Consider the following 26,598-nt stretch of genomic DNA (forward strand, 5'->3'; position numbering starts at 1 on the left):
AATCCTCCTTTTGCAACTCGGACAAATCGTAAATATCTTGACCCCGTGCAATCCCATGGATAGCTTTTATATTCAATAGCTTTTATATTTTATATTTTAAATGTCTTCAATGCGGCTCTGTCTGATCCAAAATCAACGATGGCAATAAATAGCACAAACTCTTGCCAAAGCCAGTAGGCAATATACCCAAGCATGTCTCATTTTGCAAAATCTTGTTAATGAGATTGCATTGTTCCCTTCTTAAAGGAAATTGGAGACTGTGTTTTGTTTTGAGAGTCTGCCAAACGGCGCTATCATTGCTGAAGACCTCCATTGTGAATATGATGCGATATTTCCCCCACTGAAATTTCCAAAGCATGCAAAGTTTGCAACACACACGAGTAATTTGAATTTGAAAGGAAATATGGTAAATTTCAAGTAATTTCCATTGTTGGCGTATCAATGAAGCGGAAAAAAATCCTGCCAAGCACATAACTGACATTTGAAAGTGTGAAAATTTCAAAAGAAATTACTCTGGAGACCGATCTTTGTGCAAAAGGCAAAATTGAATTGCAAGCGACCATAAGAAACGATCGCAGTTGAGATGCCAGTGCGTTATTTCCGCGCTAAAAATGACCTCCATTGATATGCTAAAAAGGACGTCACGTGCTCCAAGTACGGGAACGAACGTGAATAGAGTGAGGGCAAGAGTTCACTGCCGGAGTGAAAATCGTGAGCACTCCTTGGAAAATCAGTCGAAATGCATAAACGAGCAAGAGATTTTGTTCACAAAAAGAGTTAGGGAATGAGCAATAATCAGAGTTCAGGCAGGTATAGGTCATTTTATTGAATTACGCTCACTTTGGTTGATTTTGCTGTTCAAAGTTCCGATACATGTTGTGTCGTCGTAATGGACCCACTTTCGCTGGCAGTTGGCCCGCAGCTATCCGTGGCGGGGTTGACCTTTGACCCGCATAGCAACTCACGCTACCCCGCCAACAGATAGCTGCATTTCCACAGCTATGTCTTTGATAGCTCATTCAGGATGGCCTAGCCAAAATAGCTGCAGAAATACACTGTATTACCCCAAGGAACCTTTATACCAAAAATGAAAATTTTCAGACAAGCCGTTTTTGACAACAAGTTTTGTATACCAAAATGGCAAAAATTGCCCTAAAAATGTAAAATACGATGATTTCATCATAATTTTATATTTACGTAATTGTAGGAATCTGTACACACAATATTAATCTATCACCCAAGTCATTTTTGAGTGGGGGGGAGTTGACCAAAATATGCAAAAAATTGCCCCGAAAATACATATTGTAGATTTCATCATAATTTGAATATATTGCATTTTCATCATCCCTATGCACTTGTACACCACAATCAAAGCTATCAGACATGCCATTTTGCTGTAAAAATTGACCAATAATACAAGTTGCCCTAAAAATATAATTTTGCATATTCTACAGAATTTAAAAAAAAATCTGAAATAGGTCATCCCCAGGGACCTCTCTGTATCCCAAATATCAAAGCTGTCTGAGTGGCAGTATTTGGAGATTTGCAATGACTTGTGATCAAAAATGACAAAAATTGCCTATATACCAAACATTAAACCTATCAGACTAGCTGTTAAGGAAATATATTTTTAACTCAAAAAATAGCAAAATAAGCATAAAAAAGACGAATTTGCATATTTCATCACAATCAGACAAATCTGATTAATGTCAAATCTGTAGACTTGTACTTTAGACAGTAGGCCTAAAGGAATCTGAATTGCTGATTTCAAGGAGAAGCCTTAAATGAAAAAAATATGATGGATGGTAGACAACACACCTGATGGTGCCATACATCCTATAAGCTTGGTGTCATTGAAAGCAGAGATAAAAACACTTATAAAAATGTGACTTGGGAATTAAAACTTACAGCAGGCTAGATAAATGAAACTTTTGTTTTCATGTTTAATTGGTGCTCCCACTGCCTCGCACTCTGGCTGCCCACTTTGGTGCTGCCTCAGGGATTTGTCTGCTCGACAGAATGTCACTGTCAATGACATCTACAAGAAGTCTTTTTGATGCGTTGGAACATGTTTTGGTAAACATGTCATCAAGACTTCTTTTACATCTTTTCAGTTCTTTACGCTCCCAGGGCAGCCTTTTCCTAAATCTCTTTGGTCGCTGGTGTACTTGGCCCGTTGCTTGCTCTTCATTGGTACTTTCTTTAGTACTCATGAAGTTGAGATTTTGAATAACTTGTTGGTACTTTGTTTTAGTTGCAGGGCTCCAGTCCATCTTTTTTAATGCAGTCAACCTCCTTGCTATCTTCTGTACAACAAAAGACACAACAAAGGAAAATAAAATATTGATGTATATACATACTTTGATATATAAAGTATAATATTTCATTCTAAATCCTTTTACGTATACATTCAATTTGCTATGTTTTCTTCTCAAAGATAGTTGCAAGCCTACTAGCAAAAGTTTATTATATCTATTTAACTTCAACTTCCCAGACTTCGGAAGAGTTGACCAAAGGCCTTTCACACTGAACACCTTTCTCCATTTCCCTTTCCTCTAACAGTTTCCAATGCTAGGGTAGATCAGTAAAGCCATGTGAGGACATGACATAATTATGCAATTACATTTCATGTTTGTTCTTTACCATGTTCCTCCAACAAAGCAACATAAGTTTTGGATTATGGATATTTATGCTGATTGTAATTTTTTGTTCTGCAACTAGGCTTTCCTCAAAATTGTGAGGATATATATTATATTTTTTAAATTCCAGTACTGTTTACAGATATGACAACGAAGAACGCATCAAGCGTATTAAACAGCTAATAATCTCAGCAATGCAACATGCCAGGACAACACATACCCTCTCTTTCCTTGCTCTGTCTTTTGTCCTTCTTCTATGTAAACTTAGGTTTCCTCTTGTCTTCCTTCTTGCCTACCTTTAAGCTGTTTAACAATCGTTTTGCTCATTTGCATAGTAATTGCTGAATAAACTTTGCTTGAACAAAATATGTTTCTGTGATCCAGTAGGACTGCTTTTGCGAAGTTTCAGGGATTATAACTTTGTAGTTGGAATGGTTAAAATTTTTTACTTGCATTTGCCATACTGAAATGTTATAGCAAGAAGAAGTTTGAAAATATAACTAATTGGAAAACATTAAGGAAGTCAAAACTTTACATTTGATTACCTTCTATGACTGCTTTCTCCCATTTCTTCTTCCCATGTGAAGCTTGAACCTCTAGAACTATTTTGTTGATGACATTCTGATTTGCAGTGGAATTCATACCACACCTGGTATTGATAACAAGACAAGAATGAAGATGTGATATCCAGATTTAAAAAAACCAATTGTTGCGTATACACTCACTTCTCCACCACTACTGAGCCAATATGGCTGACTATCACCAAAGGACATCAAAGTCTGGTAGATTGCCACCAGTGAATGATGGTGATGATAATTTCTCACCATGGCAACAACCTTCTAACTGTGTTGCCGAGTTTTACCAGTCTGACAGGTGACAAGCTACAGTCATACTTGGTTGCAAAGAAACAGTACATTTGTCACTATCCACTAGTGACATTGAAAATTGTCACTGATCGGGATACATAATAACAGATTATCTCAAATTGCAACAGAGCATTACTTAGTCTCTGCAATTGTTATATTTTCCCCTACAGTGTACCACCAAAATAACAAAGACACACCAGTACGATTTTTTAATTTTCAAAGGCTTGTGTGTGTTAACCTATGCTCAACATTACAATGCCAACAACTATATTTACCATTCATACCATGTCTTAAAGGGGAAGTTCACCAAGGATGATTTTTACAAATGTGCTAGCTTTGTGGTCACTTATTCCAGAAAAGTTATTTTCGCCATTAATAACTCACGCGATTTTTTACAAAAACCGATAGAAATAGTACAGGAAGTTGCCCAATGGATGTAATTTGATTCATGGGAAAAAGCTCCAAGCTTGGAGCATGCATCATGTCATATGGAAGGGACCATTTTCCCATGAATATGGCATTGTCCACTCAGCCATGCTCAAACCAGGCTGTGCGTATTTACATAACTTTTGTTTATACTGAGTATCCTTGCATAAACGATGAATCACTTATAATAAACTGTCTACTGTCAGATTTTGTGTAGCTGTTTACTTCTGTGTTACTGAGAGTGGACAATGTGGGGATCATACCCGTCCGAAGATGGGCCCTTCCATATCACATGATGCAAGCTCCAAGCTTGGCGCTTTTTTCCCATGATTCAAATTACATGGGCAACTTCCTGTACTATTTTTATCGGTTTTTGTAACAAATCGCATGAGCTATAAATGGTGAAAATAGCTTTTCCGGGGTAAACGACCACAAAGCTAGCACATATGTAAAAATCATCCTTGGTGAACTTCCCCTTTAAACAAACAAAAACCAATGCAACTTGTACTAATGCTCTACATCAACAATTTATCAAAAACGGTTATTTAAACCTACACTAACATTAACTTAGCTAATCATTTCTGCATATATCATGCACACAGACAACTATCCACTTTTGAACACACTACATATCTTTAGTAACAGGCAAGTCTGAACAAAACTTGCTCTGCATTAGAGCCACCACACTACCACTAGGTTCCCCACCAGTAACTGGTCCACTTTCACCCTTGATACACATATCAGTTACCTCATTCTCTATTACAGTGATACGCAACTTGCTACACACTAAAAAATACTCTTCTATGCTGTCATTGTCTGTAAACTCTAGGCCCTCTTTGTCAAAGAAATCTGTCAATACAGGATTGTGAATAACAAGCTTCTTGACTTCATTGGCCATCTTGGCGTTCATAATACAGGAATACTTCACTGCCAGGTTCTTCACTTTTTGGCGCATGCCACATACTGTGCATTTTACAAAACACACATTCTCTCCAACTTCACTGATCATCTTATGGCACGAACCACAACTACTAACGCTGTTACACCGGAATTGAAGTACTTCGTCAACATCCATTGTCTTTGATGCTGCCTCTTCTTCAATAGGTGCTTCATTCACACTGAGAACTTCATCGCAGCACATCACAACTGTCTGCACAGTTGTCGTCACTGATGTTACATGGAATCGTCGCACAGTCAAATCGGAGAAAGTGTACGTCGAACCCACATCAACCTGTTCAATTAAGTCGCTCCAAACAGCCACTTCAATCCCTCCTGTAGAATCTGCCACATACACTGATTGCTTGGCCACCATTCGCCCTCTAACACTATGGAGTTTCACGCCACTTGCTCTCCGAATAACTTTAGCTGTTATGGTTACCTGTAAAAATAACATTACATACAGCATTAATAACATTATATTCAGAAAAGTCAGTGTGCAAAGATTTACAGATTATTTTGCAAAACCTGTCAGTGAATTTGAGTCAATTCATTAAACACATTCTTTGTGTTAGTAAAACTGCCAGTATCCATGCTTGTCTTGCTGAACTTGGACGTTACCCATTACTGATATCAGTTATTTTGAATGTTATTAAATTTTGGGTTCGCCTTAAGAATTTATCCAAGGGCAGTTTGCTGTATACTGCATTTGAACTCGAAAAAAGCTTACACAAGAAAGGTTTCTCGTGTTTCTTACATTTTGTTGAGTCTGTTCTTCTACTGTGCAATTCTAGCATTTTGAATTGTGAGAAATGTAAACCTTCAACAGTTATCGTTCTTGTGAAAAAGTCTTTAAAGTCTAAATTTAAGGAAGACTGGAAAAATGCCTTGTCAAAAAATAACAAATTAAATGTATACTGTAGTATTAAAAACATGATTTAAATGTGAAAATTAACTATCACTTGTTAAGTCTCCATTTCACAGAATTGCTTTGACAAAGGCAAGAATTTCTGACCATACTTTTGCAGTAGAAATTGGTCGTTTTAGAAACATTCCAAGACATCTTAGACTTTGTACCCTTTGTCATTCTGGTGTTGGTGATGAAATTCATTGTATTTTATTATGTCCAAGTAAACCAGCACAAACTGTACGAACAATTTACTTAGAAATAATTTTTAACATTCACAACCAGCTAAAATGCTTTAACAATGATTCCCTTTTTAAGTACTTTTTTGTCATGTACTGACAGTTACATTGTTCATGTTGTTGCAAAATACATGAATGAATTGTTACAGATTTTCAGACAGAAAGTTTAATCACTTCTGAGCTAATTTGAATGAAGTGAATCTGAAAACTTTTTAGTGTTATACATTTTCTTCCCCTTCTGTCTTTCTTTCTGAGCCAATGTCATTATTGTGAACATGGCTAATAAATAAATAAATAATACAGCAGTGTAAATCATGAGTCATAGTTCACATCCATATTTACATCCTCACAAGAATTTAAATTCACTCATATAATTCCTAAGCTTGGCAATACAACTTCTTCCTGCCTCATCCATTGTACAATTACTAACAGTACCATGTCATCCCTTACCTTGCCCATCTACAACATAACTGATTTTCAATGTACAAGAAGATACACACAAGGCTACATTGTCACACTATTCCACCTTCCCATGTACAAATTCCACCATAATATTGCCTTATACATTCATTCTTTAGTTACCATTTTAACTCTGTCAACCACACACCACACACACATAACCTCACAGTCTCCTACACATGCACCTTCTCAATACTATATTTTTAATTTTACACCACACACCAACTAATATAACCCACTTACACCACAAAAAATACACTTACCTTATACAAATAACAATAACACCAGCATGAATAATACACACACAGAAAAACCACATTTGCCTCCCCAGTAACACATCATCTCCATCCTAATGTCTCCATACCTTCCAAATGCACACACACATACCACTTCACATGTCTCATATTGAACAAATGTACTCTTCCCTCAATTACCCGTTCCTATCTTATCCCCTCCACTTTCAGTCTTTCATTGGCAATACTTAATGCAGTTCAGTCACCAATAACAATCAATCACTCTCTTAATTGCCACACCAACTCCTGGATAACGATTAACTAGCTATGATGTCACAAATTTCCGGTATTACATACCATAACTCTATACGCCCCCACCGGTGACCTCTTAAAATTCTTTCCCTTTCTTGTAATCTATAATCAACTACGTTTCTACTGATCAACGCTTCCAAATATAACACACTTTACTCTTGTACATAGTCAACTCTCTCAACTCTGAAGTAGACAACCCACTAACAGCCCGATTGCAGCCGTATCGCCCTGTCTCATACGATTTCCACACAATAATGCCAAACTACCCTTGCCTGGCCCTGCCACTAGAACTATTATTGTTGTACATACAGCTGTTTCACAATCTGCAAACATATCGGACAAAACATGTGGACACACTGACTTTCTTATCTGATGGACTGGACATAAATTACAGGGGGGGTGGGCCGGTGTTTTTCGAAACACCGCTGCATCAAAAATATGACCCTTCAAAGTTAATGCACAAAAATTAGTGACCCTCCCCTTATCCGTGCATGAAAATAAGTGACCCTCCCCTGTTACTCAATACCCCCCCAAACAAACCCGCAATGCGTTCAAGACCTCCTTCTGACTTGCTATACTTTTGAAGTGCCCTCCCAAAAGGAAGGCAAAATGCGGCCGATATACCGCTTTGTCCAAAAATATCAAATCATATGTGTGTGATAATTCATGTAAATGTACTTTGCTTGAAGTGGCAGATAAAAGCGCATGCATGTACAAAATATGTAATTTTTAGATTTCATTGATAATGTCGATTCACTATGCATGGCAGGCCTATGATGAAACTATTAATATATTTTGTTTTCCAATACAAAACTTGGTAAATCAGTGCATTTATGTACACCTAATTATTAGTATTAATGTTCATGACCAGACTACAGTGGTTTCAAGTCTATGGTTGTGCAAGAAATTTGTTTTTGGAATTTCACTGAAATGTCCATTCACTGTGCATGGCAGCCTATGATGAAACTATGAATATTTTTTCCAAATACAAAAGTAGGTAAATCTGTGCATTTATGTACACCTAATTATTAGTATTAATGTTCATGACTAGACTACAGTGGTTTCAAGTCTATGGTTGTGCAAGAAATTTGTTTTTGGAATTTCACTGAAATGTCCATTCACTATGCATGGCAGGCCTATGATGAAACTATGAATATTTTTTTCAAATACAAAACTAGGTAAATCTGTGCATTTATGTACACCTAATTATTAGTATTAATGTTCATGACTAGACTACAGTGGTTTCAAGTCTATGGTTGTGCAAGAAATTTGTTTTTGGAATTTCACTGAAATGTCCATTCATTATGCATGGCAGCCTATGATGAAACTATGAATATTTTTTTCCAATACAAAACTAGTTAAATCTGTGCATTTATGTACACCTAATTATTAGTATTAATGTTCATGACTAGACTACAGTGGTTTCAAGTCTATGGTTGTGCAAGAAATTTGATTTTGGAATTTCACTGAAATGTCCATTCATTACGCATAGCCACCTATGATGAAACTATGAATATTTTTTTTTCCAATACAAAACTAGTAAATCTGTGAATTTATGTACACCTAATTATTAGTATTAATGTTCATGATTAGGCTAGAGTGGTTTCAAGTCCATGGTTGTGCAAGAAATTTGATTCACTATACATTGTAGGCTAAGAGGAAATACAAATAACTCATAGGTTATCTGATCCTAAATTGTTATTCAAAAGTTGTTCGACCTGAAGCTTCCAGGTGTTATTGATGACATTTTGCACTATTCTGAATAGTTTGTATTCTGTCAATGTCCTCAAAAAATGAAAAATATACATACAGCTTCATGAACATTTGACACCGACCTATACCCAATGTATTGTCAATGGGAGAATGATATCAAATAAGTGATCTCCCAAATTGTTATTTAAAGCGTCATTATAGGGGACAGTTTATATGTACAATAGAGGAGTTAGATAAGTAGGAATCATGACAACTTAAATCAATGTGGCTGCTTGGATCATCAATACATTGCTTATTATACCCTTAAACTTGCGCCCGAAGGGCGCGCCGAAAATGGAAATGACAGAAAATGAAAGTGCCAGGAGGTATGTTTTCTTTTTTCAGTATTCCATATTCTTTAATACGTGCACATGCAATTTCAGCTTTGATGCATAAAAAAGGTGACCCTCCCCATAGGCTTGCACAAAATTTTATGACCCTTCAAAAATGCTTGCGCGAAAAATGGCGACCCATCCCCAAAAAACACCGGCCCACCCCCCCTGTAATTTGTGTCCAGTCCCTGATGAACAGACACACCAAATTTATCCAGTTATCAAACATTACTGTCCACCTCCCATCCAAAATGCCACCCACATACCGTACCCAACATTATGTACTTATTTTGCTACCTTCCACATACACTACAGCAGCTCGAGTTTCAGCTCGGCGTTTTAGTCGCACAGCAGAACTACATATTTGCCGTCCCAACCACATACCCAAGCAAAACCTCAAACCACTCTAGTGCAGCTACCTTCCACAACAATTCCATACTTACTGGTCCAAAACCTGGCGCCATATCACTCACTTCGGCAACCGTTGCAATTCCTGGCCCATCGAGTACTTTCACTGAAAACGGTAAACTTGTAGAACAAGCTTTGACCGACGATCTTCTCGATACTTGAATGTCATTTTTGCCCGTTTTGGCTCTGCCAGGCACAAACGTAACTCCGTCCAGTTTGACCGGACTGCGCGCCTTCCAAACAGATTTGAAAACATCATGATTTTCAGGGGAAAAACATACCACATCTTGATAAGTTTCCCTCTCTGTTTTTGGCTGATGTTTTAAGCGGGCTGACTTGCACAATGTAGCCACACACGCTGTTGTCACCTGAACTCGCCATTGTACTTTATTCATTCAAATGCTGCGCAACTAAATTCCTTCACAACGAGGCTGAGGCCACCGTAACTATATAATTGTTTAACTCTAAATTTACTGTCACGAACATACCACTATAATCTGTTGTTCCCCATACACAATCATCACAACAATCACAAATCAGTTGTCTTCAAACTTCATAGTCACGCTTTCATAACTCGCATATTTTTTCCCCTTTGGCCATGTTAACAACAATAACAACCTATTGACCACTTACTCGTTATCTTACGTCCGCATAACTTCACTGACAACTGCGCCCCAAACGGTAAAACGTTTAAAATACCCCACTCACACGCGTATGAAACCGTGCCCCACTTTCAATGCTAAATACGGGCTTTCTAATTACCAACAACATCTTTTTTGTACTCCTCATTTACACATTTGTTTTTCCTGACACGAATACAAAGACTCCTACTCTATAGCAGTAAAATGTTATTGCACACGACAGCGATTAACCCAAGTGTGAAATATCAATTCATTATTCACTCTCTCTCTCTCTGTCTCTCTGCCCCCCTGTCTCTCTCTCTCTCTCTCTCTCTCTCTCTCTCTCCATATATATACTCACACACTCACACACACACACACACACACACACATATATCAATATAACTGGTATATGATAGAATTCACCTCGGGCCAGATATTTTGACTCTTTAATTTTCATAATTCTTTTCCGGTCTGTCCCTTTGGAGAGCTCATTTTGAAGCCAATGGAATACACGAAGTATTTAATATCACTCTATCAAGACGTCAACCTGACTTTGCACCTACACGGTGCATTTTTTCCCAAAATCAAGTTTTTGCAAAGATTCATTCAACTTTCATTCATTTATCGACCCAAGATTAAAATATTTGCTGGGTTCGCCTTTTAGCAAGGCAAGTAGTCATAAGTTGGGTTAGAAAGTAGTGTAAATTTATGCATGGTATGCAAATTACGCTATTTTCTGACTTCTTTTCTCTCAGCTGTTTTCAACATTTCTCATTTTGAACATTTGGAATTTTTGTGAAATATTCACACTATGTTCTTGAGATACTGTGAAACAAAATGATAATTTTGTCTGGCAGTGTGGTCCTTCATTTGGAAATAGTGTCATTTCAATATCAATTATCGTGATTTTAATCAATATTTTTGTGGTGTCAGTATTTCAAACACATACAAAATTCAAATGAGAATGATGAGAGTGCAAAACAAAGGTTTTCTACTCTGAATATGTACACCATCATTCTTCATGAAACTATTTCTACCAACTTACTAAACTTTAGATCTCAGAGCCTGCATTTTTGATAACATGGTATGAGGGATTTTTCATGGCATCTTTTATAAATATTGCCATGAAGAAAGATGTGTTGGTTAAGTGAAATGCATAAAATCACATTCATGTCTGACAATCTTACACAAACCAGACTTGAGCATTCATTATATTGGACAGCACAACATAGTTAAATTCTTATCATTAATTCCTTTTAATTGCAGATTTCCTGAATATTACATGAAGAAAACACCTAAATTTATAAAAAAGACATGTCACAGTTTAGTACAAACAACGTAACAGCAGGTAGAGCTCTGCTGTATTATATAGACAATGACTAATTGTGGTAGATGTTGATGAAGATGTTGGTATCTTTGATAGCTCATTCAGGATGGCCTAGCTAAAATAGCTGCAGAAATACTCAATTGAAGATTGTATTATCCCAAGGAACCTTTATACCAAAAATGAAAATTATCAGACGAGCCGTTTTGACAACAGTTTTTGTTTACCAAAATGACAAAAATTGCCCTAAAAATGTAAAATACAAAGATTTCATCATAATTTTATATTTACGTAATTGTAGGAATCTGTATACACAATATAAAGCTATCACACAAGTCATTTTTAAGGGGGGGGGGGAAGTTGACCAAAATAAGCAAAAAATTGCACCAAAAATACATATTGTAGATTTCATCATAATTTGAATATATTGCATTTTCATCTTCCCTATGCACTTGTACACCACAATCAAAGCTATCAGACATGCCATTTTGCTGTAAAAATTGACAAATAATACAAGTTGCCCTAAAAATATAATTTTGCATATTCTACAGAATTTAAAAAAAAATCTGAAATAGGTCATCCCCAGGGACCTATCTATATCCCAAATATCAAAGCTGTCTGAGTGCCAGTATTTGGAGATTTGCAATGACTTGTGATCAAAAATGAGAAATTGCCTATATACCAAACATTAAACATATCAGACTAGCTGTTAAGGAAAAAGATTTTTAACTCAAAAGTAGCAAAATAAGAATAAAAACGACGAATTTGCATATTTCATCACAATCAGACAAATCTGATTAATGTCACATCTGTAGACTTGTACTTTAGACAGTAGAGGAATCTGAGTTGCTGTTTTCAAGGAGAAGCCTTAAATGTAAAAATATGATGGATGCCAGACAACACACCTGATGGTGCCATATATCCACCTATTATATAAGCTTGGCATCATTGAAAGCAGAGATAAAAACACTTATGAAAATGTGACTTGGGATTTAAAACGTACGGCAGGCTGGATAAATGAAACTTTTGTTTTCACTTTGTTTAATTGGTGCTCCCACTGCCTCGCACTCTGGCTGCCCACTTTGGTGCTGCCTCAGGGATTTGTCTGCTCGACAGAATGTCACTGTCAATGACATCTACAAGAAGTCTTTTTGATGCGTTGGAACATGTTTTGGTAAACATGTCATCAAGACTTCTTTTACATCTTTTCAGTTCTTTACGCTCCCAGGGCAGCCTTTTCCTAAATCTCTTTGGTCGCTGGTGTACTTGGCCCGTTGCTTGCTCTTCATTGGTACTTTCTTCAGTACTCATGAAGTTTCGATTCTGAATAACTTGTTGGTACTTTGTTTTAGTTGCAGGGCTCCAGTCCATCTTTTTAATGCGGTCAACCTCCTTGCTCTCTTCTGTACAACAAAAGACACAACAAAGGAAAATAAAATATTGATGTATATACATACTTTGATATATAAAGTACTTATTTCTAAATCCTTTTATGTATATATTCAATTTGCTATGTTTTCTTCTCAAAGATAATTGCAAGCCTACTAGCAAAAGTTTATTATATCTATTTAACTTCAACTTCCCAGACTTCGGAAGAGTTGACCAAAGGCCTTTCACACTGAACACCTTTCTCCATTTCCCTTTCCTCTAACAGTTTCCAATGCTAGGGTAGATCAGTAAAGCCATGTGAGCACATGACATAATTATGCAATTACATTTCATGTTTGTTCTTTACCATGTTCCTCCAACAAAGTAACATAAGTTTTGGATTATGGATATTTATGCTGATTGTAATTTTTTGTTCTGCAACTAGGCTTTCCTCAAAATTGTGAGGATATATATTATATTTTTTAAATTCCAGTACTGTTTACAGATATGACAAAGAAGAACGCATCAAGCATATTAAACAGCTAACAATCTCAGCAATGCAACATGCCAGGACAACACATACCCTCTCTTTCCTTGCTCTGTCTTTTGTCCTTCTTCTATGTAAACTTAGGTTTCCTCTTGTCTTCCTTGTGTTGTCATCTCTTAGACTTTTGAAATATCTTTTACAGCCTTCTGCATTATAAAAAGGAACACCATACATTATAATGAGTTCATCATGATGGACCATTTATTCAATTTAAAAACAACTGTATAACATTATCAGTGTACATGTATATAGTTGATATTTTGAATTGTCCTGCTTTATACCACATCTACAGCAATGTTATAGTCTTTGAAGCTAAAATATCTCCTGATTTGCACAAATATTCGTTCCATATCTATCTAAGAACCAAGTTACTGTACAACCAGTAATGTCTCTGACTATGTATAGGGCATGATAGAACCAGGTATTGTTCCTTGTTTTTTAGCTACTATAGACTATAGTCTATAGAAGCTATTGGGATGGGTATCCGTCCGGCGTCCGTCGTCAGTCTGTATGTATGTATGTATGTATGTATGTATGTATGTATGTCCGTTTGTGAGGCGTCCGTCCACTCAAATATCTTGAGAACCGCAGTACTTACTGATTTGATATTTGTTGTGTAGATGAAAAATACGATTTTGAGAAACTATTTTTTTAATTTTTTGATATTGTTGAAATAGCAAATTAATGCAAAAAAGGTGTTTTTGGTAAAAAATCTTCTTCTTCATAACCGCTGGTCAGACAGCTTTGTTATTTGGTATACAGGTCCCTAGGGGTAACCCAACTTAGACTTGTTCAAAGTGTGATGAAATATGCAAATGTGTATTTTTAAGGAATTTTTTTGTCATTTTTGGTCAAAATTTGACTTACATTGTATGTAATTCTTGTACTGTATAAACCCTATCAATTCACCCAGAAAAAAATAATTAATATGATTTTAAATAATTGAATTAATTAGGAAATCATCAAAGCCAAAATAATTTTAGTGTAGAATTATCAGAAAGTTCAACTTTTTTTGACAGTTCATAGTGAAATGCTTACCATCTTGGAGGATTAAAACATGTAAAGGCAACTTTCCTGAATCCCAACTTTGACATATTCTGAACCGTCATTTATTGTGCCCTGTATGTTATCTAAAAGAAATTGCTCAAAATAGTCAATAGAGATAGAGATAGAGAAAGTTCTAATTTCCATTTATGGTTGACTTGGTAAGGATAAAATAAAATTACTTTTTGAGGAAAAAAATAGAGTGGTCAATTAAAAGAGTGGTCAAAGTGATAGGGTTTTTATGGTAAAGCTGGGCTGTATAAAGATTCCTCATGTGCTATTTATAGCAATTATGCAATCTGTGTAAACAGTGCAATGAAAGTGTAACATGATTCCTTATAATGCTTTTGATGACCTTTGTCTCTTCAGTGTGCTTTCTCTGAGTATGTACAGTCTCAACTTATTAAACAGAACTCACAATGTTAATCAAAGATATCCACCTTCTTCATCAATACATGTGTCACAAAAGGTTATTCTCTACATAACTCAACAGAGCTCTGTCAACTGTTGAGTTGCTTGTTCTTTCAAAACCGCTGGTCAGACAGCTTTAATATTTAGTTTACTTGTCCGTAGGATGACCTTAGTGAGATAATTTCATACAGTCAGGAATTACTTAATTTTGTATCCATGTCTATAGTAGCTTCAGGGACTTTGGCCCTATGTTTTTAACAAAGCGTGGGTAGCCAATACTTCTTCTTTATAACCAATGATTTAATCCAAATGAATTCTGGATTATTTACAAAATTGGACAGATATAATACCAAAAGTAACGTAAGCACTTTATAGAGAGTCAATTACACAGTTGCTACAGAGATGTTCAAGTCAAACACTTAAGTAGCCGCAACTTTTAATAAAATTTGCATTATTTTGTACTCTGTTTCCATGGTCTACACCTTGTAGTTCCTTTCACCCAATTCACTATCATCATTTGATTCAATTCCATTTGTTAGTCCCCATGGACACCGTCTGGGGGGACTTATAGGTTTGGTCATGCCCGTGCATATGTGCGTCCGTCCGTCCGTTCACGCAGATATCTCAAAGATGCCTGAAGCGATTTCATTCAACCTTGGTACAGGTATTACTTCATATGTCATACATATGCTTGTTGATTCGTTTTCTGATACAATCCAATATGGTTGCCAGGTGGCCATTTTATTACAATTTTTTCATATACAGAACCATAACTCGGACATATTTCAACCGATTTTATTCAAAGTTGGTACAAGGACAGTGACCAATGTAATAGATATGCACATCAATTTGTTTTGTGATACGATCCAATATGGCCGCCAGGCGGCCATTTTATTACGATTTTTTCATGTACAGAGCCATAACTCAGGCATATCTCAACCGATTTTATTCAAACTTGGTACAAGGACATTGAACAATGTCATAGCTATGCTGATTTGTTTTGTGATAAGATCAAATTTCAAATTTTTGAGGTGATTTTGTTACAATTTTCTCATGTACTGAGCCATAACTCAGACATATTTCCGCCAGTGTCGTTCAAAGTTGGTACATGGATACTGACCTATTTCAAACATGCTCGTCAGTTTGTTTCATGTCATGTAGCAGTATCATGTCAATTATTGAAGTTTCATAATTAGGCTGATATGTCAAGAAATACTGCATCAAATTTCATGAAACTTTGTACAGATGTTAAGCTCACATTGCTTTAACAGTGAAAAAGACATTTATCAGTGTCATTTTAATTAATTTGTAATTGCATATTTAATGAACTTTCGTAATTAATTAGAGTGATATATCCACAAATGCGGTACAACGTCAAATTTGATGAAACTTGATACAGATGTTGATCTCATAGTGCTGTAACTACTGCATTAAACTTTATGAAATATGGTGCCGGTGATAATCTATTAGTGTTAGGATAGTATGCAAAAATGTTTTGCAACATCCTGTCAACTAATTCCCAGTTGACTCATTTAATGACCTTTAGGATAGTGGCCTACATTGGTTTTTTGTTTTCATCACCATGGAACTCATTCTTGGCCATTGAGTGCCATCTTTATCAAAGTATTCTTATCACAGACCTAATGAAGAGGATTCTATTCTCTCTGAGGGCATGTAATCAAAGTACCCATTATCAAGTGGGGACTGTGTCATCAACGATGACTTGTATTTAGTAGGATGGGAGACCTTATGACAACACATGCTTTACCTCATTAATTATGCACATATCTAATTCTGGGCAAGCGAATAGAGCTAGAGGTTTGATTTTTGGCATGTAGGGATTTATAAGCAATACAATTTTTTTTTTGAAAATGTCACGTGACCTCGATGACCTTTGACCTTGATTATACATATATATATATATATATATATATATATATATATATATATATATAATATATATATATATATATATATATATATATATATATATATATGCATCACTCACTCAGGCCTAACCACAAGTTCTATACCCTTCAATTTTGATAGGATATTAGACCTTCAAGTCCATATATTACCTCTGAAAAAATATTTTTTATTTTTTTACTATAAACTCTTATTGGAGTCATGTGTCAAATGCTGGTGTCATTTTATTCATATCTGTTGATAAATAAATGCAATCTTGCTATAAATTCACGGCTTGAGAAAGAAATCTCTGTTTGAACCACGCCCTCACCTGTGACGTCACGTGAGGCAATCGTTGTGCAAATCAATCTATGCCTCCTGTACATGATACAAGCAACAATGGCGTCAAATTTAAAATCGGCGAGCGCGAATGAAGGGATAGTTTTTGGACTCGGAGTGTATGATTCAGATGATAATGGGGAGTCTTGGGCTCTACGGTACGTGACTATTGTTCAGGAAATTCATAGCCACGGCCGTATAGGTTTTGAGCCAGCGAGGTGCGAGTATCTCCCCAACTAGTCTGGCAGAGACCCTGCGATTCGCGTTCTTCCCTGTTTGAACACGCATGCGCCCTTCAGAGACGCGACGCGAATCCCAAGGTCTGGACATTCTTGCAAGCGACCGGTCGGATTTCTGCCTGATCCGGGTACTTTATAGAACTCCACAAATCCATTAATCAAAACAAAAATGACAAGTAGCATAGCCAAATAAACTTAAAATGAAAAATAAAAACATACCGCGTATATAGGTCTACCAGCTACTAGTATATATTCTCTCCGCCCAGTTAGATAGGTTTTTCTTTTGACGTCACTACCCTTATGAATATTCATATACTTGCAAGAACCGACAGTCGCACAGTAAGTGAGGCTACCCACAATTCCCCTTGATTTGTTCACTCAGACATTTTTTACTAAAGGCTTTTTCAATTTTATCAGTTTCTTAACAATTTTTAACTTACAATTTAAGTTCAGGATTATTTGTTAAAACTATGTTCCAAAATTATTGATTATGTTTAAAATTCAAGAGTAAATTGAATGAGAAGTCGATGTTTGGAGGTGCTAAAAATTGCACACTTGTCAAGATAAAGTTATCAGCAACTAAGATGGTCTGATCATACCACCTGTCAGACATGCAAATTTCCTTTGTTACGAACATTAAACAAGCGACCTAGCGGCCGATATAGCTCCGCTGTGTTTATGTAGAGAATAACTATTTTTGACACATGTTGATGAAGAAGGTGGAAATCTTTGATAGCTCAATGCAGTAGCCAGAAAAAAAGTGGCTAAAATAGCTGCAAAAATACACAATTGAAGATTTCATCATACTTTGAATATATCACATCAGATCATCCCTAAGAACATGTCAACCAAAGCTATCTGATGAGTAGTTTTTTGAGAGTAAAATTTTTTGACCAAAAATGGCAACAATTGCCCCAAAAAACAAAAATTGCAGATTTCATCATAATTTCAAAAGATTAAATTTGGTTCATCTATAGAAACCTGTATACCATATTTCAAAGCTGTTAGACCAGTACTTTTTGAGAAACACATTTTTTGACCAAAAATGGAAAAAATTGCCCCAAAAATTCAAAATTGCAGATTTCATCATAATTTCAATAAATACTTTTAAGTTCATCTATAGAAACCTGTATACCAAATTTTAAAGCTATCAGATGAGTAGTTTTGGAAATACACATTTTTTGACCAAAAATGGCAAAAATTGCCCCAAAATTACAAAATTGCAGATTTCATCATAATTTCAATAAATATCATTAAGGTGATCTGTAGGAACCTGTATACCAAATTGCAATGCTATCAGATGACAAGTTTTGGAAATACACATTTTTTGACCAAAAAATGGCAAAAATTGCCCCAAAAATACAAAATTGCAGATTTCATCATAATTTCAATAAATATCATTCAGTTCATCTGCAGGAACCTGTATACCAAATTTCAAAGCTATCAGATGAGTAGTTTTGAAAATACACATTTTTTGACCAAAAATGGCAAAAATTGCCCCAAAATTACGAAATTACAGATTTCATCAGAGATTCAATATATATTACTTAGTTCATCTGTAGAAACCTGTATACCAAATTTCAAAACTATCAGACCAGTACTTTTTGAGAAATACATTTTTTGACTAAAAATGGCAAAAATTGCCTTAAAAATGCAAATTTGCATATTTCTCCACAATTTGAACAAATCTGAAAAAGATCATCCCCAGGGACATATGTACCAAATATCAAAGCTATCTGACTGGTAGTTTTGAAGAAGAAGATTTTTAAAGATCTTTTTACCAAAAATGACAAAAATTGCCTTAAAAATACAAATATGCAAATTTCACCACGATTTTAACAAATCTGACTGAAGTCACCCTAAGTCAACTGCATATCAAATTTCAAAGCAATCGGACAAGCGGTTTCAGAGAAGAAGATTTTTTTACCAAAAACACCAAAAAATGCTCCAAAAATACAAATATGCAAATTTCACCACGATTTGAACAAACTCAAGTGAGGTCACCCCAAGTGAACTGCACATAAAATTTCAAAGCAATCGGACTTGCGGTTTCAGAGGAGAAGGCAATTGTTGACGGACGACGACGGACGACGGACGACGACGACGACGACGACGGACGACGACGGAAAATCAACCTATTTGATAAGCTCCGCGTCGCTGACAGCGGAGCTAAAAAAATCAATTCCCTTTCTTTTGCCAACACAGATGCAACTTATTCCCTTAGTTTCCTTGAAAATATTGTGTATGGCTGTCAAAAATCTATGTCGACAAAATTACAAAATTGCTATCTCCTCCGCGGAAAAGGGGTTGATCTTCTCATTATTCACAGTGGGAAATCAGAAAATTATGATTATCACAACTATGTTGCCAGAATTTTGAAATATGGACCGAGTTGTTCTGTGTACAGAAGAAATTTGCTTCAGTTCAGAGAGTGATCTCCGTGTGTACAGATCATGGAGAATTGTGGGTAGCCTCACTTACTGTGAGTCGCTGTGTCTGGCAGCGCGTGCTCACAGCTGCACAGCCTTCGAATGCAGGCCCATCACGGCGCGCACAAAACAAGGCACAGCGACTGTGGAGAGTCTACTCCCCAACCTGCGGATCAAATCAATGGGCCAAGCGACAAAATACCTTCAGACCCATGTTCACCCGAGCCTTCACGAGTGGGAAACACAGATAGGTCGTAATAAGAATCATTTCTGCTTATTTGAAATACTCACCCAGTTACTATCGGGAAATAACCCTTGGGGCTCCATTTATGCAAGATTAAAACTTGAACTTCCTGCCTAGACTTCCTGTGACGTAGGTCACCGGACTCCCTAAGTTACCCAGTTATAATTCTTGCACGACTGTCTATGACAGCTCCGTACGGCTCCCGCAAGTTTTTCGTCGCCGTGGCTGCCTTATTCCGCTCAGGATCGACAGCTAAGTGGCAATTTCCCTTTTTGGGTACCTTCTTCGTTGTTGTCAATTAGTTTTTTCCGCTTTTTTGTTCTCTCAACGAGTTCTTGAACGTTTTCACGTGTCAGCCTTTTTGGCTATTGTGTTACGCCACGTGTTCCATAGCTTAGACGCTCTGTACTGTATTGTTCATCGGCGTTTATTTCACGGCCGAGTAGTTATACAGTCTACATTTTCTAGTGATCCGATTTTCAGTCTTCCTTGAAAATTCTTTATTGTTCTTTGAGTAATCGCTCGTTTCGTTTTTTGTCATGGATTTTTCCTATCGAACGTGTGATTGTAAGCAGCAGTTCTCGCTGCAGGACGGACATGAATTATGCTCCAGTTGTCGAGAATGCACAAGGAGTCAACCTTGTGACATTTGTTTGACTTGGACGCAGGATGAATGGTCTAATTTCGCTCCCTCGCTTGACGACGTCACCCCGGACATCCCCGGGGCTGACCCGTCAGTTTCTGAGTCGCGAGTTTTGGTTGGAATGCACCGTGCTCATTCGGCTGGTGACACCAACACAGAAACACAGAAAGTTCCGTTCAGGGTGGACGACCTCCTAAGACAACGGAGGCTTTGTCCGACCCACAACAGGTAAGTGATGTCCGTCCGTCATTGAATGTTACCGAAGGGACGGTTAATCCCGGTGAAACACCGCAATTGATTTCCACCGTGGGTTCTAATCTGCCCGGTTTCACGCCAAGCGAGACAACGCCACGTATCTCTGGGCAAGCTGCGGCCGGTACGGGGGGTCCTGGACTTCTGCACACTAATCAGATTGTCCAGGGGCCAATCCCGCAACAGGCCGGGATAATACCAGCTGGAGCAGGATTAGGTCTCCCTAATCTCAACCAGGCTACAGTGGGCGGGGTTCCTGGTCATATGTACACTACTCAGATGAACCAGGGACTTTTACCACAGCCGGGTGGGGCAAACCAGTCATACACTGCCCAACCTAGGGATCAGATGGGCCATTCTAACATCAACCAATATTCTACACAGTACCACGGTTCGATGTTTGCCCCTAATGGACCACATCAAGGCCCTTACCAAGGAAATTTCCAACAAGCCGGCACTTTTCAGCCGTATGGAAATTATCCTCCCTTTTTCCAACCGGGCACGTATTATCAGCCCCCAGGTTGGAATTACTTTAACCCAGTTGCCCCTGGGCAACAGCTACAGTACCATCACCCAGTCGGGATGAATGTTACACAGCCGGGGTTTCAACAACCGGGCCCTAACGTGGGTACAGGGCTTCCTACTGAACGCACTTGTCCCACGGGGCCTCCACCGGTACAGAGCCGCTCGTCTTCGACGGGCAAACAGACTGTCGCTCGTTCGACTCATAAGTCGGTTTCCGCGGGCAAGGGACGTCGTGGTGTTAAGCGCATGCATACGTCCCCTGCTGGCGTGAGTCGTCCTGGTGCCCCTTGTGACGGGCCCTCAGTGTCGACGCATACCGGACGGCCTAGCGCAACAGGGCAGCCTTCAGCGGTTCAAACCGGTTCTCAGGTAGTGCCCATTGCTGCAAGACCTAGAAAGTCTCAATCCCATGACACTCGTAAGCGCCACTCGACCCCAGTGTCAAGCGATGAGGATAGCGAGGATGGCTTAGCGCCCACGTCGCACTCTCGGGATATTGGCGTTGACCTTGACAGTGTGTCCGTCCACGCTCCCTCTGAGGATCATGATTTGGACGGTCATGAGTCAGACGCAGCAGCGCCCCACTCAGTTGCCAGCGATGCTAGGTCAACTCGAGGAGAGGGGGACGCGGAGGAATCACAGTCTTATGTCGAAGATTCAGTTGAAAAGACATCAGACAGTTATTTCCGTCGCTGCTACGGATATATCTATGAGACATTCGGGGAGGAGTGTCCTCTGCCTCCTCCGCCACCTCGGCCTGAATCTCACGTGTTATCGTATGTCAACCCAACAGAGAAACAGACCGAACCTCGTTCTTTGCCTAACTCTCTCGCGCTTAAAACCGCACTAACGAAAGTTCAGAACGAGATTGCGGGGAACAATGCTAACACCCTGCCATTACCTATTGGTAAGTTACCGGCAGCGTCCAACCTCATGCGCAATAAACGTTATAAGACGCATGACTCATTATTCACAGCCGGCCTCCCTAAATTGGATGCAGATGCCGGTAAGGTGGATAATCAAGCTGGTTCGTTTAAATCTGTCACTATTGACCGCGCCTTATTGCAAGTAGTGGGTCAGTCTGTCAACGCGACAGTAAGGACACTCTCTCATTTGGACTGGCTTGTGGCTCAATTGGTACGTATTACCGAGTCCACTGATCACCCAGACCAATTTGCGGATTTGACTCGAGCCGTGGGAAACACCCTCGTGCATGGCCTCGAGTTTTCCGTTCGTAGTCATGCTATGCTACAGTTATTGGAGCGTGATGCGTTTCTAAATCGCCCTTCGGTCCAATTAACTGACGAGCTTAAAGCCAGGGCCCGGGTCGTGCCCTTGGATCCTAAGGCTCTATTCGCGGGCAAGCTCGCGGAATTTGCCAAAGAGGCCACCAAAGATGTTCAGAGTAACGCTTGGCTATTTGGTCGGGAGGGGCGAAAGTTGGACGGCACTGGGGCTACACGCCCGAAACAGTCCTCCAAGAAATCTAAGCCCAAGGGTAAGGCACAGTCCAAGTCATTTCGTACTCGTGCTCAACCCTATGACAAGGACAATAGAAATAAGGCTAAGAAGCAATTTTCAACGTCCACTTCGTCAAATGCTGGCCCCAAAGGTCAGCGCTCCTGACGCCCTAATAAGACTACCGCCCATTCCGTCGCCAGACATTTCGGTGGGAGGGCGTCTTCGTCACTTCGCCACCGAGTGGCAGAAAGTGTCAAACGACCATTGGGTATTGTCAGTGGTCCGAGACGGGTACAAACCAGTTTTCTCGACCGACCCCCCTCTGGCGTGGGACCCACCGTGTTTCGCCCGCCAGACAAGCCCATACTCGTCGGCAATGGCCGAAGCAGTGCAAGGGCTGATGTCGAAAAACGCGGTGCGAATTGTAAACCCCTCCGTAGACGGCCCGGGGTTTTACAACCATTTCTTCCTCGTCCCAAAAAAGACGGGGGTTTGGCGGCCGATTCTCAACCTAAGACCACTAAATCGGTTTCTGCAAGTAGAATCGTTCTCCATGGAAACCACTCAGTCCATTCTAGCCGCGGTACAGCCCGGCGATTGGATGGTCTCCATAGACCTCAAGGACGCGTACTTTCATATCGCAATTCACAAGGACTTTCGAAAGTACCTGCGGTTCTCAATAAACGGGATTATTTACGAGTACATAGTTCTCCCATTCGGCCTAGCATCAGCACCTCGCGTGTTTACCAGAGTAGTGCTGGAGCTAATAGGGTTAATCCACCGCCAATCCGTCAGAACACATCCGTATCTCGACAATTGGTTAATACCCCATCAAAGAAGAGACGTACTCGAAACACATCTCACCCTGGTCTGGACAGTTCTCCTCCGCCTCGGGTTCATTCCGAGTGTCGAGAAGTCAACTCTCACCCCATCCCGCGACATGGCGTTTATTGGGATGAGGCTCATTACTCACTCAGGGATTGTTTGCCCAACCCAGGAACGAGTGGACAGACTGTTAGCTGTTATCAACTCTATCCTGCCACGTCCATCTATCCCGGTCAAGCTCCTGCTGGAAGCTATCGGCATGATGGTCTCTATGCTTGCAATCATCCCCTGGGGGCGCCTTCGCCTTCGCCGATCCAACTGTATTTGTTGGCACTTTGGCGCCCCACTCGACAGCCGATTACTCATGTTATTCGCGTGAGACCAGCTCTCCGTGCCCACCTAGAATGGTGGCTGGACACAGAGAATTTGCTGAAGGGCGTTCCCCTGCGGGTACCACCGCCCACTCAGTTTTTGTTCACGGACGCCTCCACCACCGGTTGGGGAGCGCACCTGGACGAACTGACAGCATCAGGCAGTTGGTCGAACAACCAACGGGAGCGCCACATCAATTGGCTAGAACTCCAAGCGGTGTTCCTGGCGCTCAAACGCTTTCAGCTGTCAGTAGCCAACCAGCATGTCCTGGTCAATACAGACAATGCTACAGTGGTTGCCTACATAAACAAAATGGGAGGGACCAGATCCCCAACACTGTGTACCTGGCATGGGACTTATTAATGTGGTGCAGGGAACACAACATTCTCCTTCGTGCTCGTCACCTGCCCGGCAAGCGGAATCACATTGCCGACGCCCTATCTCGGGATCGAAAAGTGATTCCGACGGAATGGGAAATTCCCCAGGAAATTGCCAACAGAATTTTCGCAATTTGGGGAACACCCATGGCAGACTTGTTTGCGACGTTCAAGAACCGCAAACTACCTCTGTTTGTGTCGCCGGTCCCGGACCACAGAGCCTTGGCGGTCGACGCACTGTCAATGTCATGGAGGAACCTGCTCCTGTACGCGTTCCCTCCATTGCCTCTCTTGCCACTAGTTCTACGGAAAATAGCAGACGAGGTCACCACCGTGATACTAGTAGCACCAGCATGGCCCAAACGGTCATGGTATCCGATGCTGCTGGATCTGTTAGTAGAGCGCCCTCTGGAGCTACCCCTCCGCGAGGACCTACTATTCCAGGGTCCACAGCTGGTTCATCCCGACCCAGGCGTGTTCAAACTTCACGCATTCAAGTTGTCGAGCAATCCCTCGTTGCGAGCGGATTTTCTCAGGCAGCTGCCGCCACCATCGCTAGACCTCAGAGAGCCAGCACCTTGGCAACTTACGAGGACAAGTGGTCAAAATTCTGTGATTGGTGTGGTAAACAGAGTATTGATCCGCTCAAAGTCTCTGTTAGCCAATTAGCTGAATTCTTTCTATTTTTACATAATGACAAAGAATTCTCCCCGAGCACCTTGTCTGTTTATCATACCTCCATCGCAGCGACGATCAGAAGTGTCGGGGCCCGGATTTTAGTCACAATTCAGCCTTAACTGCAATGCTCAAGAATTTCAAAATTGAGAGACCCCCTTCGCGGCGTTTGGTCCCTCAATGGAGTTTATCTTTGGTTCTGAGTGGCCTACAACGGCCGCCATTTGAACCATTGGATTCTATCAGTTTAAAGGCACTTACCCTTAAAACTGTTTTTCTTGTAGCACTAGCATCTGGCAGTCGCAGGAGCGAGATTCATGCTTTTGGTGCCACAGATGGGTTGTTGACTATTACCAAGACGGAAGCAGTCTTGCGTACTAGACCGGGTTTCTTGGCTAAGAATCAAGTACTGGGTGCTAAAACCACCCCGGTTACTATTAAAGCTCTTGACTCGCTGACAGGCCCAGACCCTCAAGAGCGTCGATTATGCCCGGTTCGTTGTCTTCGTTGGTATTTAAAACGAACCGAGTCCTTTCGTGCGGGGAGAGTTAGACTTTTTCTACCTATTCCCCCCGCTTCCTCACAGGACATTTCCAAGTCGACCATTTCAAATTGGATTACGAAAACGGTCCGTTGGACGTATAATGAAAGTTCAGAAACTGACCGTCGCCTTACCAGAGTAACAGCCCATGAGGTTAGGGCTCTCTCTGCTTCCTTGGTGTATTCGGCCGGTATTCCTGCGGACGATGTCCTTCGCGCAGGTACATGGCGATCACCTAACTCATTTGTCAGTTTCTATCTTCGGGACATGGCATCAGAATCGGACGGGTTGTTTTCCCTTGGTCCGCTTTCTGTAGGCCAACAGGTTATCCCTGGTAATAAATACTAGTTTCCCCGCCTCCTAAGGTCTGTGGGATTCTGTGTTTTTCCCGATAGTAACTGGGTGAGTATTTCAAATAAGCAGAATTGTAGTTTATACCTAAACTAATTTCTGCTATGTAGAAATACTCACCCAGCACACCCGCCCGCCTCCCCACTTGGTGTTTTGTATAACCTGGGGGAGTGTGTTACACTGTTTTGTGGTTGATGGGTGTGTTGCACCCCCTCAATACTTGACTAACCGTTTTTTTCTGGTTGTTTTGCACCTGGCGGTTCTTCTAGTAGTTTGGGGAAATTGTCACTTCCTAACTGTCGTACTCTAACGAGCGTGGACAGTCGCTTACGGAGTATAACTGAGTAACTTAGGGAGTCCAGTGACCTACGTCACAGGAAGTCTAGGCAGGAAGTTCAAGTTTTTAATCTTGTATAAATGGAGCCCCAAGGGTTATTTCCCGATAGTAACTGGTGAGTATTTCTACATAGCAGAAATTAGTTTAGGTATAAACTATAATTAGGCCTTCAATTTTATGATAAATATGCCCAAACGAAATATTCTGAAAGCGGCTGTGTGAAACTCGAATTCATAACTCTCTCTGTCATCAGATGC

The 26,598-nt window shown here is 39.7% G+C and overlaps 1 protein-coding gene and 1 long non-coding RNA gene across 3 annotated transcripts in view; one reads left to right on the forward strand and one right to left on the reverse strand.

The window, feature by feature from the left end:
* Positions 1–26,598, forward strand: part of LOC139118504 (uncharacterized) — a 263,409-nt gene that overhangs the window by 132,253 nt on the left and 104,558 nt on the right. The window lies entirely within an intron of this gene.
* Positions 4,392–9,811, reverse strand: LOC139118225 (uncharacterized). Its single transcript, XM_070681507.1, has 2 exons — positions 9,545–9,811; positions 4,392–5,309 (listed from the first exon to the last, which is right to left on the reverse strand). Exons 1-2 carry the CDS (start codon positions 9,563–9,565, stop codon positions 4,557–4,559), a joined length of 774 nt encoding a protein of 257 aa, XP_070537608.1. The 5' UTR covers positions 9,566–9,811; the 3' UTR covers positions 4,392–4,556.

This window comes from Ptychodera flava, chromosome 19 (assembly GCF_041260155.1).
Source record: "Ptychodera flava strain L36383 chromosome 19, AS_Pfla_20210202, whole genome shotgun sequence".
Lineage (NCBI taxonomy): Eukaryota > Metazoa > Hemichordata > Enteropneusta > Ptychoderidae > Ptychodera > Ptychodera flava.